The sequence below is a fragment of the Macadamia integrifolia genome, chromosome 1 (genome assembly GCF_013358625.1).
Source record: "Macadamia integrifolia cultivar HAES 741 chromosome 1, SCU_Mint_v3, whole genome shotgun sequence".
Classification (NCBI taxonomy): domain Eukaryota; kingdom Viridiplantae; phylum Streptophyta; class Magnoliopsida; order Proteales; family Proteaceae; genus Macadamia; species Macadamia integrifolia.
This window is the reverse complement of record NC_056557.1, coordinates 4,050,865-4,065,718: the sequence shown is the minus strand read 5'-3', so window position 1 is coordinate 4,065,718 and position 14,854 is coordinate 4,050,865. Positions and strand designations below refer to the sequence as shown.

The 14,854-nt window shown below is 39.5% G+C and overlaps 2 protein-coding genes across 7 annotated transcripts in view; both read left to right on the top strand.

Annotated features, from left to right (window-relative positions):
• The first annotated feature begins 114 nt into the window (after positions 1-114).
• Positions 115-3,953, top strand: LOC122076434. Of its 2 annotated transcripts, XR_006139481.1 has the most exons (3): positions 115-398; positions 1,258-3,485; positions 3,584-3,953. XR_006139481.1 is itself a non-coding variant. In XM_042641731.1 (2 exons), exon 2 carries the CDS (start codon positions 1,458-1,460, stop codon positions 2,625-2,627), a length of 1,170 nt encoding a protein of 389 aa, XP_042497665.1. In that variant the 5' UTR covers positions 115-398; positions 1,258-1,457; the 3' UTR covers positions 2,628-3,953. The 2 variants fall into 2 exon arrangements, 1 of the variants encoding a protein (XP_042497665.1); XM_042641731.1 differs by having other exon boundaries at positions 1,258-3,953.
• A 1,600-nt stretch (positions 3,954-5,553) lies between these two features.
• Positions 5,554-14,854, top strand: part of LOC122081917 — a 10,456-nt gene continuing 1,155 nt past the window's right edge. For 2 of the 5 annotated variants that reach the window (XM_042649352.1, XM_042649334.1), the window contains exon 1: positions 5,554-6,013. In XM_042649352.1, the coding sequence (XP_042505286.1) occupies positions 5,662-6,012 (351 nt within the window). In that variant the 5' untranslated portion in view covers positions 5,554-5,661 and the 3' untranslated portion in view covers position 6,013. Of the gene's footprint in view, positions 6,014-12,048; positions 14,449-14,854 lie in introns of those variants that run through there. The other 3 variants (XR_006141256.1, XM_042649344.1, XM_042649327.1) reach the window with 3 other exon arrangements.

Here is a 14,854-nt window from a genome sequence, read left to right as displayed (position 1 = left end):
TTTTGTAGGTAATCTTAACAAAAAAAAGGAAGAAAGAGCCAAGACTCATCCACTCTTGTTTTCATAATAAGTCAGATTTAGGGTGGCTTTGTCTCATAATAATTTGAACTTTGTAGTCGATGTTCTTGGAAGTTGTGTTTTTAGGCTATCACAAATCCACATCAAACAAGTACATTTGGCGTTTTCAGATTCGAGTAAGTGTAGGCAGAAACAGAACGGATGGAGTGCATGAGCCTTCCTTATTTTTGCCCTTTTGTTGAACATACCGTGTTTCTTTGGATGGTGAATTTTTTGCTTTACCTGAAAGTGAAAATGCGAGAAGGCTATTCAGTTCACCTCTCTACTCTCTGTCTCTCCCGCACTACAGTCCACAGCCTCAACAACGAGAATGATCGAAGGTTTGAAGGAGGCAAGAGTTTCTTTCGTAACCTCCTTTTTATTCATGAATCGTTTTTTGAACATTCCTGTTTCAGGGCCCTGCATTTGCTATTTTGCTTTAAAGAACTGAAGTTTTTGTGCAGTTTCTTCTTTAATAGGAACCCTTTCTTTCCTCTTTAGATATAGATAAATTCTTTGTTTCCCTATTCGACCTTTGCAATCCACAGTTGATTAATGATTGACATATTTGTTAATCTGTGTGGACTTTGAGAAATTTGCTTGTGGGTTATTTCACTTTTGAATCTGTCTTTGAAACCAATTCTTAGGGGCCTCTGGATTTATGGACTTTGCCACTCAAAGGAACCATGGTAGGATTGATTGTTTACAGTTTATTTTCTGAAGATACCCATTTTGTTCTGTTTGGGCATCTTCCAGCCATATTTGGAAGAACAGTTTCAGAAAGTCGTATAAAGAGTACTGATTGGGGGAGATAAGTTGGCAAAAGACCCAAAGAACTTAGTTATTTCAGTTGAGATAAACTGAGGAGAACACTGAGGCTAGTATTTATTTAATTTTTATAGGGTGTAAATTGAAACACCTTTCAACTGCAGAAGTAATTTCTAGTTATCAATAAATGGTAATTTTTTATAAATTTCCATTAATTTTGTGGAAATTTTGATAAATGACTGTAAATCATGTTAGTCAGCTGCAATACTAGGTTTTGCTTCTTCTTCTTCTTTTTTTTTTTTTTTTTGGGGGGGGGGGGAGGGGTGGGGTGTGGGGGGTGTTTATTCAAGGATTAGTTGAGTTTAGTTTAGTTTAGTTTCTTTGGAAATTTCTTTTCCAATTAGAACTCATTTGCTTCCACAACATTTACAGGGAGGAAGGCAATTGTTGCACACTTGTCTAGTTTGGACCGTCTTTTTGACCTGCTTCTGTCCTATTTTTCTTTCAACTCTTTTGAAATATTCATATCCAAATGGATTTGAAAATTGGAGACAGAAGTTGCACTCACCAGTTACCTCATTTGGATTTATTGGTTTTTGGAGAAAGTGTTGAATTTGAGGACACTGAAACAAATGTTTGAGATGAAACAAAGTAAGATTGCGGCTCTCCAAGAACAGAATATTGCGGAAAAGTTAGTGGTCAGCCTCGATTATGTTAGTGCAAGGGACAAATTACTCAAAGCCCAAGCACTATTCCCAGAACTTGACAACATTGATTTGATGTTAATCGTCTGTGACATACTATGTGCTGCGAGCATGAAGTTTCCTGGGGTTGGTGTCGATTGCTATTGGGTTCTTCAGCTCCTTCCGTCAGCCAGTGACTCTGATGTAAAAGCCCGGTATCACAAGCTTATGAGCCTGCTACAACCCATCAAAACTAAGTTCCCTGGCACTGAATTGGCTCTTAGATTCATATGGGAAGCATACTCTGTGCTTTCAGATCGAGACAATCGTTCTGCATTTGACTTGTATAGGAATGCAAGTTGGGAAGGAATTGGGACATCTTCCAATCAGGGAACCACGAATAAGGAATCTTTCCCTGCTGCTCAAAGCTTTTCTGGATGTGAAAGGGTTTCTACCAGTGATATTTCAGGTGGAAGCATTGGAGGGGTTTTTTCAAGATCGATGCTTTTGAAGAGCATGAACAATAAAGAATCTAATACACTAACTAGCCAAAAGACAGTTCAGCAACAAGGGGAGGTTGATCTGCAGAAAGGAACTCATCCAGCTCATCTGACCTTTATTGACAGCGGAGGAATAGATAGACATACAGAAAGTTTAAGTTCTCCATTGACAATGCATTCTGCCAGTTCGTTGAGAAATCCGTCCTGGCCTTCAAAAGCTGTTGAAAGAAAAGGGGCTGGCCTTGTTTTTTATGACTTTGAAAACGATAGAAAGACTGAAGTCTTTGAAGTTGGCCAGATTTGGGCTGCTCAATATCAAGCGGTTGTTCCTCGTTGCTATGCCCAGATTAATGTCCACTTGAAGTCTGAAATGAGTGTTTCATGGCTGAAACCTGTTCCTGTTACTGAAGATGAAAGAAGATGGTGTGAGGCAGGCTTGCCTGTGGCCTGTGGCTCATTTTATCTTGATCCAGATATGAGTGAAAAAATAATCACTGCCCCATTTCTTTTCTCTCATTTGAGCTCTTGGCCTCATGGTATTACAGAGGAACAGTTTGAAATCTACCCCAAGAAAGGTGAGGTGTGGGCAATATATAAGGACTGGGACCTAGCTGAGTAGTCTTTAAATCCCAAAACAGCAGGAGGATGTAGATTTGAGATAGTGGAACTCCTCACAGATTATTCAAAGTATGTGGGTGCCCTCGTTGCGTGTTTGGTTAAGATTGACAAATTCAGAAGTGTCTACCAGAGGTGCACAAACGGGGAAAACCAGTTCTTTTGTATCACTCCAGACAATTTATATATCTTTTCCTACAAGATCCCAACATTTAGGTTTATGGGCGGAGAGCTGCAAGGGGTTGTAGCCGGTATGCTCGAACTGGACCCATTGGCCTTGCCTGATGACATTGCCCAAGATGATGCCAACCCTGACATCTTGATTGAAGAAGTTCCTAGGAATTTGTCTAGCTTCACACACAATCCCCAATGCTTTCCATCCATGAAAACATATCCAGAAGACGAGTACTTGAATCCCACTTGGTCACAAAATGATTTTCTCTCAGATCAAATATGGGCTGTATACAGTGGTACAGATTTCATGCCTCGGTGTTACACCCGAATAAACAGTGTGGTTTCTGAGAGCCTAGTATGCGTTACAATCTTGGAACCTCAACCAATTCTTTACAATGAGATTCACTGGCATAAAGAAAATCTACCAATTGTGGCTGGGATATTTAAAGCTGGCAGAACAACTTTGAACATGGAAATGTCATGGTTCTCCCATTCAGTCAACTGCCAACAGAACATCACTAAAACTTTGTACATGATCTACCCAATGAAAGGTGAGTTTTGGGCAATGTACAAGAACTGTGACGGCAAATGGACGAAGTCTGATTATAACGATCACAAGTATCAGATTGTTGAAATCCTTTCAGATTTCTGTGAAGGGAGCTTCATTGTAATAGCCAAGTTGCTAGAGGTAAAGGGTTGCCTAACTTTCTTTCAAAGACAACATGTTGATGGGTTTGAGTTGACTCAAACAGTTTCAAAAACAGATATGCTTGCTTTCTCTCACAGGATTCCAGCTTTTATTGTGCATGGAATGTGTCGATATGGAATTCCAGAAGGTTCTTGGCATCTGGAAGCTAAGGCATTGCCACCCAAACGTGGCAAATAAGGGTTGTTGATCCCCATTGGCATTACACAGCCTCAGATACATGTTGAGAAAAGGAAGAAAAAGTTGTGGTTTGTAATTGGGAACAATTACAGCTATTCTCACAATGTATAACTAATATTTGTAAACTAAAGGAAGAAGAGAAATCGTAGAACTGACTTTTGTGCTACTCCTGCAACAACATTGCTATTCATTTTGATTTGCATATCTGAATGTTGTGCCCTTTGAAACTGTTGCCTATCATTTCAATTGTTTGATTCACACTTTTGGATATTTTTGTTAGTTGCAGTTGGTTGGCTTCTATGCATGGCATAATTATTGCTCTTTAATCCATGGCATAATTATTGCTCTTTAATTCTCTAAGAGCAACAAGTTAGTGAGTAATGAGGGAAGGAGGAGATGTGACCACTTAACTCATTGCAATTGCTATTTCAGTTCCTTAACTTCTCATTGCAATCGCCATTACATTGGTTTTCGCTTCATCATCTCTCTTCTGCTTCTCATTACAATGAAATTATGGACACCATGGAGGTTCGCAGAGTGGCCACGCCACATTCTACGGTGGCGGTGAGGCTTCCAGCACAATGGGTAAGCTTCATTGAATTCATTAGATTTGATTTTCCAGATGAAGCTTCCAAGTACTGTTTGGTTTTGGTTTGCGAATGGGTACTTTGGTGTTTAACAGCAGTGGCAGCTTGGGGACATTAACACTGCAGCTCTAAGCGGGTCCGCTCTAAGCACTGCTCTGTTCAACAATGGCTTGAAAAGAATTTGTAGAAGGAGAAAGAAGTTTCAAAATATTTTTTTGGGTTTTCCTTATTTTTATCTTCCACGAAGTTTGAACCCAAAACTTCCCCATTTTGTTTCATGTAAACCATGATGGGAATTTTTTAATCCCATAATTGTTTATGGAAGAAAGTAGAGTGAGGTTGATATTGTGTAATGGGGTTATCGGGACTACTAGGATACGATTCTTTGGCCAAAAAAAAAAACCTCACTATGCTTTCTCTCTGTTATAAGTTTGGGTTTCTTAGGAATTATTCAACATGAATCTTAGTGTGTTTCGATGTGTTCCAATATATGAATGCAAAAATTATTGTAGGACCTAAGGGGTTATTTCATTTCGGTGGTTGCTTTGTATTAAGGGGGTGATTGCGATCTTAAGGAGAGTGACCAGTGGTATGATTTTGTCCCACCAAGTGTTCATAATTGATTTATGGAAGAAAGAATCCTAGAAGGTAGTGTTTCCTCTGCACCAGACAGTGAAATGATTTCTTTGTCTCCATGCTGTCGATGCTTCTGTACGTGCTCTCATTGGTCCCATGTTGGTTCAAGGGTCATATTTGCCTTTTAGGGAACAAGATTGTATGCACAATTGACCATGCACATAGTCGTCGGATGAAGTTGAGGAGAGGTGTATCATAGCCCCTTATCCCCATTCAATGGCTTTGTGGACGATGATACATGGTCTACAAAATCCTTTCCTTAATTAAAATTCAGAAAAAAAATTTGTTAAATGAAATATTAGATTGGTAATTTGATAGATCGAAACCTTTGAAGTATTGCAATTTTATCTTAACTAAAGTCGGCAAGTTGAAATCTTTTCCATTAAAAAAAAAAATATCAGGTCTCCTAAAGATCCTGATCATGCGGTGAGCAGTTGTTCTTTGCAGTGAGTGCAGCGTTGAATATTAGATGATCGAGAATATCTGGGCACACACCCTGAGGTCATCTTAGCCATCTAATGCTCAACGCACTGCCACACTCATTGCATGTGGTAAATGGTTATCCTCTGTAGTGAGTGTGATAATATGATGAACATCAGATGGTTGAGAGGATCTAGGCACGCACCTTGACGAGACTTACCTCGTGGGAAGGCTATAGAGACTTACCGACTGTACTATCCGAAACCTATTTATTAAAGAGTTCAAGCATACGATTCCTCTCAAGTCTTTTGGCAGGTTTAGGCGTGTCGCCAATCATGTCTGATCCGTACGAGAGAGTGAAAGGAGGGAGACTGACCTTCAAAGGTGGAACTCTCGCCACTGTGAAATCCATCGACAAGAAGAAGAAGAAAAAGAAATCGAAGAAAAACCTAACCGATGAAGCTCAGGCTTCGGAAGTCCCCAACGATGGCTCTGTCGTCGACAAAGACAACGGTGAAAACGCGGGAGAGGTTTTCACCATCGATCCTGCGAAGCGATTGAAGTACGATCAGCTCTTCCCCGTCGAAGCCAAGAAGTTTGGATACGATCCCAAGTCGGTTTCAAAGTCAGTTGAAGATGCTCTAGATGATCGAGTGAAGAAGAAGGCTGATCGATATTGTAAATGAGGTGAGAGCGAATCGAATCTAGGGTTTCATGTTTGTTGTTGTCATTCAAAGAGAGAGAAATCCTTTTCTGTTGCGTCTTGATTTAGAATTTATATACATTCGTCGAATACTTTGTATTTCTAACAATTATCACTTAAAGGTGGAGATTTCATGGTCCATTGAGTGGTTGTCCTGTTTCTGTTATTGGAAATGATTAAACATGAATTGATTATGGGCTTAAGATATGAATTAGATAATATATGACTAAATGTAACGAATAAAAAAGGATGTAAATTTAAAAGAACAACAAATGATTAAATTCTTGTTGCAGCCCTTAGGAAATTATATATGGGTTTGTTCCGTGTTATAAATATTTAATTTTAAAGGTACTGGTGTTTGTTCTGGTGCTTGTGTTTTTGTTTGATTCTTGAATTATGATTGATATGGTACTGGTGTCTAAGCATTTGAATCTCAAATTACTGATGTTCTTTCTAGAACTCTTGGTCTGTTACTCGTTCTATTTCATCAAAGTTCCGATACTTGTCAAAATACCTGAATACTGTTCTGCCATTCCCATTGGCTGGGGATAAATCTTCTAATATTAAATAAAGCATGTTGATTCAACAATTTGCTTTTTGAGAATGGCCTAGCATCAGCATGAAACAATGAAGTGGGATTTCTCTGAAGTTTTTGGCAGAAGTTTGCCAACCTAAGACAACCTTCTTTCCTTTGGGTTGACAGCAGCTATATTTCAATTTGTGTACCTATTCATATCTGCATTTGTATTTGTGAATGTATGTGATATCCTATCTGGAGGTAAAAAAAAGTCTTATAAAATACCTTAAAGAGGGGAGAAAAGAATGCCTTTTGGGGAATTACCTGATATTCTGCAAAGACTTACCAGTTTATGTAATGCTTGGGCATTCTTGATGTGGTTCTCTATCTAGTGCTATATTCTACTGAGAATAGGTGGATTATGGAACAGCTTTTGATCATCTGAATCTTATACTAATGAGATGTTTGGATCAAATTTTAAAAGTTATGAATGCAAATTATATAAAGATTAAACTATTAATGGGAAATATTGGCCACCCAATTAACTTTTTTTTCTCTTCTTGTGTTAAAATAGTAAGACTGGGTTAAAAAGAATATTTTAATGTGAGAAGTAGAATTAATAGTAAATATATGGCGAGCAAGATTCCAATTTTCAGTTTCAACCACAGTTTTGACCCTTATCAAAATCAAAATATACTGTTGAAATCTGTGGAATGGACTCGAAATTTGGTCCATTTTGCAGGTCCAGTCAAAATGGTCTTTTTGATGGCCAATTGATGGAATTTTCCCTGAAACTTCTTGTAGTGCCTGTTTAAGAAGTTCACCCAAAAAAATGATGTTTATACATGTTTGAACCATTAGATTGGTGAAAGTCCCCATGGTGTGGATTATCCCAGTCACTAGTTCCGTTCGAACCAGGCCAGGTTTGGGCTCAGTTTTCTGTCCAATCGATTCAACATTGTCTCAGCTTTGTTAGGTTATTTTTGGAAGTCTCAATTATAGTTTTATTAGGAGTTATTTCAGTTTGTGTTAATTTAGGAAGGTTGTTAAGACAATTGTTGTTTGGTATTATGTCATAGTTATATTAGGTAACTAGCTTGTTTTTACTATCCTATTTTGTCAAGCCTATCCTGATTGTGATTGGCAAAGTCCTAGCCTATGTATATGGCTGGTTGTTGTAATCTGATTTCTACGTTTGAATCAATTTTTTTTTTCCTGTCCGCAAAATATTACCTGAGAAAGGATGATCATAAGTTGTGAGAGCTGAGAGTGGGAGGCCCTAGGACTGAGATAGTCGAATATCCCACCCCTCAATTCCCATTCGATACATCACTCCCTTCCCATCTCCATCCCTATCATTCCATCACTACCATTCCTTGATCAGAGGTCACTTTCAGTCCAAGAAACAAGTTCGATTGCTGCAGAGAATGGTTTTCCTGAAGAAGATTTCGAAGGCTGATATCTTTCACGTCTGAAGCCTGATCGGAAAGGCCCTTTGGGGTTTTGTTATCAACCTAGGAGAGAGACTTGACCAGCATTGGGGCTCCATCTGAGGTCTGGATCATCTTCTACATGGTTCTCTCCAAGTTTCCTTATTTAAGGTCCTGAAATCAAGAACTTCTAGATCTCCCAAACCAGCCAGCAGTTTTCCAAGATAATCTGGGTTTTTATCAGCACCATATGACCTCCACTCGATCCAGGTTGGACCCCTTTCTGAGCCCTTCATCTCCAATTGTAGGCTGCCCTAGTTTCTGCCCTATTTTGGGTTTGTTCTAAATCTGGTTTTCAGATTTCCCTATTACCGTGCTTGGTTTAATTGGAGCTTTGTGGAACATTATTGGGGGTCGTTGATTACTCAAATACCCTTACATTGCGCCAAAGTGGTAGTTTAGCTTCAAACCCTATGTTGCTGGTGTGCGCCATAGTCTACTGTATCCTAAACCTTATAAAGTTTATTCTTCACATAATTTAGTCCTATAATATACAAAACAATTGAAATATGCAATAAGAATGTAGAACCATAAATTTGGAAAGCATTACACAATTAACAACTTGTGAAACCATTTAGTATTACAAATCCATAATACATTATCAGAAAATGTTAGCGTAGACAACACTTTTTTTTTTTTAAATAAACGTATGATACATTATTAGGTTACAATTGTACAAATCAATACCACATGCTATTACGGGGAACCTTATAATCACAGGGCTGCCCTTGGGACTGTTGGAACTGAGCCTCAAACTCCTTAACAGCCTAATTAAATGGTCGAAATCCACCACAACAGCCTTATAGGTGGCATTATCAACATATGCAAGGTAACCTAACATAAGATATAGATCACCAGGCCATGAAGGTGCATGTGGACCTACCGTAATTGCTTGGAGGACAGGGTTGATATGGTTGAGGGATTGGGTATGAGAAGTGATTCGGATTGTAGAGAATGACTTTCTGGTGATGGACATAAGAAAGTGAAACAACGTTGCTGGTACAGATGCGGTAGTCACCATTTTAAAAACCTTAAATTAAAAAAACAAAATTAAATCTAACTCCATGAAGCTGTAGATCTGGATACGATAATCTAGCAGATAAAAAATTGAAGCCAACCACTATATATTTGCCCTTTTTTTTTGCAAAAATTAACTGTAGGGAAAAAGGGTGTACCTCAAAGTTCGATTTTTTTAACAAATCTTGCTCAAATGCATCTCTAACACGTTGTTTCACCAAGATTTCCACGTGATTTGGCCAAAGAACCCCAAAAAATAGGGGTTTTCTTGCATTGTATGCCAAAATGGCTACTCATTTCGATTGAAACTAGGATTTTATATCAAACAAATGTAACATTTTGGTTGGTCGAAATATTGTATTCCTAGTGAGTTTCAGGAAATTTTGTTTGTTTCGAACGAAATCTCTAACATAGGCATTAGACGAGTGGTACCACTTGGAAGCCACAAACAACTAAAGGTTTATCCTTAAGGTGTTTTTTTTCTTTATTTCTTTAAATGTTCAATTAGGGTAAATAATTGGATTTGTTCTGTTGATATTGAAGAGGAATAGTGATCCTTGTGATAACAGGTATTTGGTTTTCTTCACAATCCACATAGGGAGGCCTTCCTGTAGCCCTAATATATAGCACTTGCCACTGTGGCAGATCAGGAGGGCGCAGGTTTGTTGGGCAGGTTCTGCCCAGGGTCTTCTACTCATATGTGTAGTTTTAATATTAGCGGAGTATAAGGCCCTGTATTCATATTTCAAGTTTCAATCTTAATGGAGTTGCCCATGTGCTGAAATAAGTTCTTAAAATTCTATTGAAAAATCAAATTTTCAAAAATTGGTTGCGGATATATGCACTTTTGACAATTGGGGAAATATGCCAGTACATTCTGGGTATATGGTTAAATTCTCTCTTGAATGCCACAAGTGGCCAGTCCAGATCCGTGCGCTGTTTATCCAATGGTTGGTACTGCCAACCCACCTTTCCCTGTGTCCATAGTCATGTAGGGCCTTCTTATGTGGCCATATAGGAAGGCCATCCTCAAATGTTTTCTAGACTGCAAACTCGGTAAGAAAACTACCATCTTTATTGTAGGGGAGACAGAACATTGTGGGGAGTGTCCTTGAATGTGTGGATGTCCATTCTGTTACTTTGTCCTACCACTTAACTCTTCAAGCATTGTCCCCCATGCTCTTTACTCCAAGTTGATGTCATGTTTGTGTTGGTTTGGTGTTCCAGATGTCCAGTATTAGAGGTGTCAACAGGTTTGTTTGGCCTGGTTTTGGTCCGGGTTGAATCGGTTTCGGTGTGGGAATGGTGAAACCGAAACCGAACCAATAGGGAAATTTTGGTTCAGTGCGGTTTGGCTTCGGTTTCTTGTATCAGTTTGTAATTGGGTTGATTTCGGTTTTTTGTCCGGTTTGGGTTTGATTTTCCATACAAAACCATGCAAAATTTGATTTTTAATGAATTTTGGGCTGTTTTTGGTTTCTTACCGGTTTGATTTTGGTTTGGGTCCAGTTTTTTAGTTGGTTCCGGGTCCAATCGGTTTCCAGTGTGGTTCGGTTTGTTATGGGGTTTACAACTTACAATGCCAAACCGGATCCGGCCCAATAAGCCTTCGGTTCGGTTTGGTCTAGGTTCAATCGGCTCGGTCCGGGCGGTTTTACTAGTTCCGGTTATAGCTTCAATTTTTTTCAGTGCCTAGCTAACATTAGCCGTGGATTCCTACGCAGATATACTATGAATAGCAGTCTATTATATACCTACATATGTACGGACGTACCCTTGCATGATTATTTGGAAACTAGTACAAAAATATCTGTAGTACTCAAGGATTAAAGCTGTCAGATGAAAGAAGTCAAAAAATTGAGCAGCTGCAAAATTGTCCAGTGGAGGAAAAGGTTGGTATGTATTCATCATAGTGATCATACATGCATGGTGAATAATAGTTTGTTATCTGGCAACTTTTACTAGGGGTTGGCACTATTTCTTTTGATTATTCAGGTTGAATTGGGTGATCCCAAAGTTAATGGATTCCAGTTGAGTTGGTGCTCCTTTTGGAAAGGATCGAGCTTGTATGTTGGTAGTTAGTGGTGGGGCTGTGTACTTCAGGAAGACAGAAATGACAGGATATTTGGGACCGGAGGAGGCCTTTTAGACTATAGAGAGTTCATCAACCTGTTATCTGTCAAAGCAGCACATTGGGAGCAGTTCGTGGATATCTTCCGTGATATTCACATTGGAGATTGCTTCTCTGCCCTTTAGCCCTCTGATTATTCATCTGAGCCTCCTGTAACAAATTCCATCAAGCAAGCTGAGATTTTATGGTTTGCTTGTGCACACGTGCTCAGCTGGTCTATGGAGTCATTTTTTTTAGAAACTGCTAAGCATAGATCTTATGGCACACCAGGGCCTTATGGGAGGAGTTAGTCAATAGTGGGCTAGTGGCATTTGGGGCTCCCATGTCCAGCCTAGGAAAGCCAAACCTAGGTACCAGAACTTGATAGCAGGGTGAACCTTGGGGAGAGACTATTTAAGTTGGCATCCCAGACCTATCTTCTTGCTTCCTCCATGAATTCCGGATTCTCTGGGAGGCATATCTTGGCAAACTGGAAACTATATGATTTTTTCACTGGGGAGGGAGGGAGTTGGGAAGGGTTTGTATCCTATTGTTTGGCTACCTGAGTTCTTATCAGATGTATATTCTCTTTCCTATTTTATGAAAATTTTTATATGATTAAATGAGTAGAAAACTGACTGATCATGGTCTACCATATTCTGCTGCCATGTCACCTTGTATATTATCTTACATATTCTGCTGGAAGGAAGCTTACATAGGGGTTGTTCCTTTATAATGAATGATTACTTGTAATGCAACTTCTGTAAAATTAGGGCACATTTGATAACTTTTTGTTTCAGGCGTTTCTGTGATTTTCTGTTCCCAGAAATGGAGGAATGGGTAAAATACCGTTTGACAAACTCCTTCCGTTTCTCCTATTTTCAGAAATAGAAATCAAAATTTATGTTGTTTCGTCGGTTCCAGAAAGAAGTGAAGGCCAGAATTTTGGAGCAGTACTCACGCCTTTCTTCTCAACCTCAAATGACTCCACTGGTCTGCAACTCGAGTTGCAGCAGTACCTCTGTCTGAGAAAACCAAATCCTCCATGGAACCGTAGGCCCTTGCCCTTTGCTCCATTCTTCTCCATTTCCATTTCTAGTGCCCGGCGACCAAGGGTGAGCATCAATACCCCTGCTCCCTTCCTCTTCTCTGTTTCTCTTCCTATCGCTTGTTGAAAACCCAGTCGAGGGAGATTGCAATGGTGGGAGGGCGATTGCAATGGCGAGAGGCAACATCTCCCTACTTCTTCTCCTACGTTCGGCCAGCCGCTACTCTTCTATGTAAGTATTTTCTGAATGAAATGGATGCATAACTCACTCTCTCTCTCTCTGTAATTTTTTCTTCCATCACTGTTAAACAAGCAATCCAGTTGGAGATTAGGGACATGTTGACATTGCATAATGATGAGGCGTTTTAATTGCTTCTATTCTTCCCTCTTTTGGCCTTTACTTCAAGTCTTTTTAGTCATTAAGAGCAGCAGTACCTCCGTCTGAGAAAACCAAATCCTCCGTGGAACCCTAGGCCCTTTGCTCAAGTTGGAGACTAGGTTCCTTTCTTCCTTTCTTTCTTCTGCCATATCCCTTTATTTCTTAGTTTCGTGGGTCTCTTTGGAGATATATGGAGGAGAATCGGTTGTTTCAGTATAGGCGATAAGCACAACGATAATTCGAGGGCTTCGAGAGAAGGATAGACAAGGTGAGCTAAAACCCTAGAAGGAGACCAGCCACTGAATTTAGGGAAGAATTCAAGATAAGAGATAGAGGAAAGAAGAAGAGCAAAAGATGAGATTGAGATAATGGTGGCATGACCAGAAGAAGAAGAAGACAAATGGATCCACCCAGCTTCGGATAAGGATTTCAGGGACAAGAGGTAGATATTTTTTTTAAATAAAATTTCTGTAAGAAACGTTTTCAGAAACAACTGTTATCAAACACCCAAAAATCTGTTTCTGAGAAGCGAATTTATGTTTCTACTGTTTCTGGGCAAGAGGTAGATACTTTTTTAAATAAAATTTGTGTAAGAAACGTTTTCAGAAACAACTGTTATCAAACACCCAAAAATCTGTTTCTGTTCTCAGAAACGCGAATTTATGTTTCTACTGTTTTTGGGCACAGAAATGGCAGAAACATTGTCAAACGGGCCCTTAGTTGTTTGAAAAGGCAATGCGAAGATTAAAACGTGAAAAAAACAGGACCATGTGTGGCACATAGAATTGAGAAGCTGCGATGTGATGTCTTATGGAATGGTATGGAAGATGTCTGCATATACCACTTACTGGATTTGAATAGAGAAAGTCAGGCAAAGGAAATTGAGGCTTGGGGTTGAAGGAAGGTAGTTAGGCTCATGAATGTTGTGATTACTGGAAATTTGTAATGGAGGTGCGACTGGAAGTGGGGGGAAAAGGTTATAGAGGTTTAGGATTGAGCCAGCCTGTGGGGGTTGATTACTCTATTTAAGTATGTGTCTGAGGGGTTGGGGTGGATGAGGTCAGTGGTTGTCTCATATGGCTGCTGGTCTGGTATGTAGTGGGACTAGGGGTGGATCAGTTTTTGGTGTGATGTGGAGAGGATTCCCTCAGTAGTAAGTTTCCAGAACTATGTTCTATCAGCCCAGATACGGAGGCTTAGGTGAAGGACCTATTCTGAGTAGAGTTGTTGAAGCGTATGGCTTTTGCAAATGTGATGGAGCCTTAATGAGCGGAGATGGCTTTAATGGTGGAAATGCGGCTGCACCAGACGAATGTGTCTGGAGAAGAGAATGATGTAACACTCTGGAGCTTGAGCACTGCAGGCTGATTTTTTTTCAGTGTTGCTTTGCGCTTTGTTGTACGTTGGAAGCAACCTTTACTATGGAACTCATGTAGAACTCTATTCTGTCACCTCAAATAAAACTCACTGCATGGACAGCAGGGATGGATAAAATTTTAGCAGTTGATCACATGATTGGTAGGAGTGGAACCTGTCAATCTGACTGTACAAGCATGAATCTGTCAACAGTTTAGTTGTACAAAGTAGTTTTACGAAGGAAGTTCTGCTGCTGGTTGACATGCATTGGCCAATCCCTACATCTGTGGTGAGCTATTGTAACACTAAAAGCAATATCAAAGGTGATTTTAGCCATATTTTTGGGCATCTGGTTGACTAGAAATTTGGAAATTTTAAAGACCAAGTCTGGTCTCTTGGTTCTGTAATGTGAGTGACGAAGTGGCCTTGGTTGAGGTGAATATCTTATTATGACAATTTAGGTTGATTAACTTTTTCTGAAATGACTGGAGGAAATTGGAACTTTCTGTTGCTGATTCTGTTTTTTGGAGGGGGGGGGGGTAGGCTAGGGTGATATGTTAATCATGGTGGACTGTCATATACTCCACCGATATTCCTGATGTCTTGATACAACAGTACACTTTAGAAAAATAAATTCTATATATAAACCTTCACATTTTAGTTTTCTTTTTTTGCTTCTCGGTCGTGCAGCATGCTGAAAGAATGTCGATGCTCATATTAAACCTAAATTCTTTATATAAAGTACCTTTATGTCTTCTTGTTGATCAACCATGCCTGCTGAAATTAGAGCAATATGGTTGATTAAATTTTGATCAGCAAACAGAACCCAAGGAATTTAGACGTCATTGGTGGAAATATTGTATTTTTTCCATCAATGTTCACCCCTTCCTGTCCACCCCCTCGGCACA

Bases quoted from the DNA above. Each gene is read 5' to 3' on its own strand.
- LOC122076434 (XM_042641731.1), top strand. From the start codon at position 1,458: ATGTTTGAGATGAAACAAAGTAAGATTGCGGCTCTCCAAGAACAGAAT.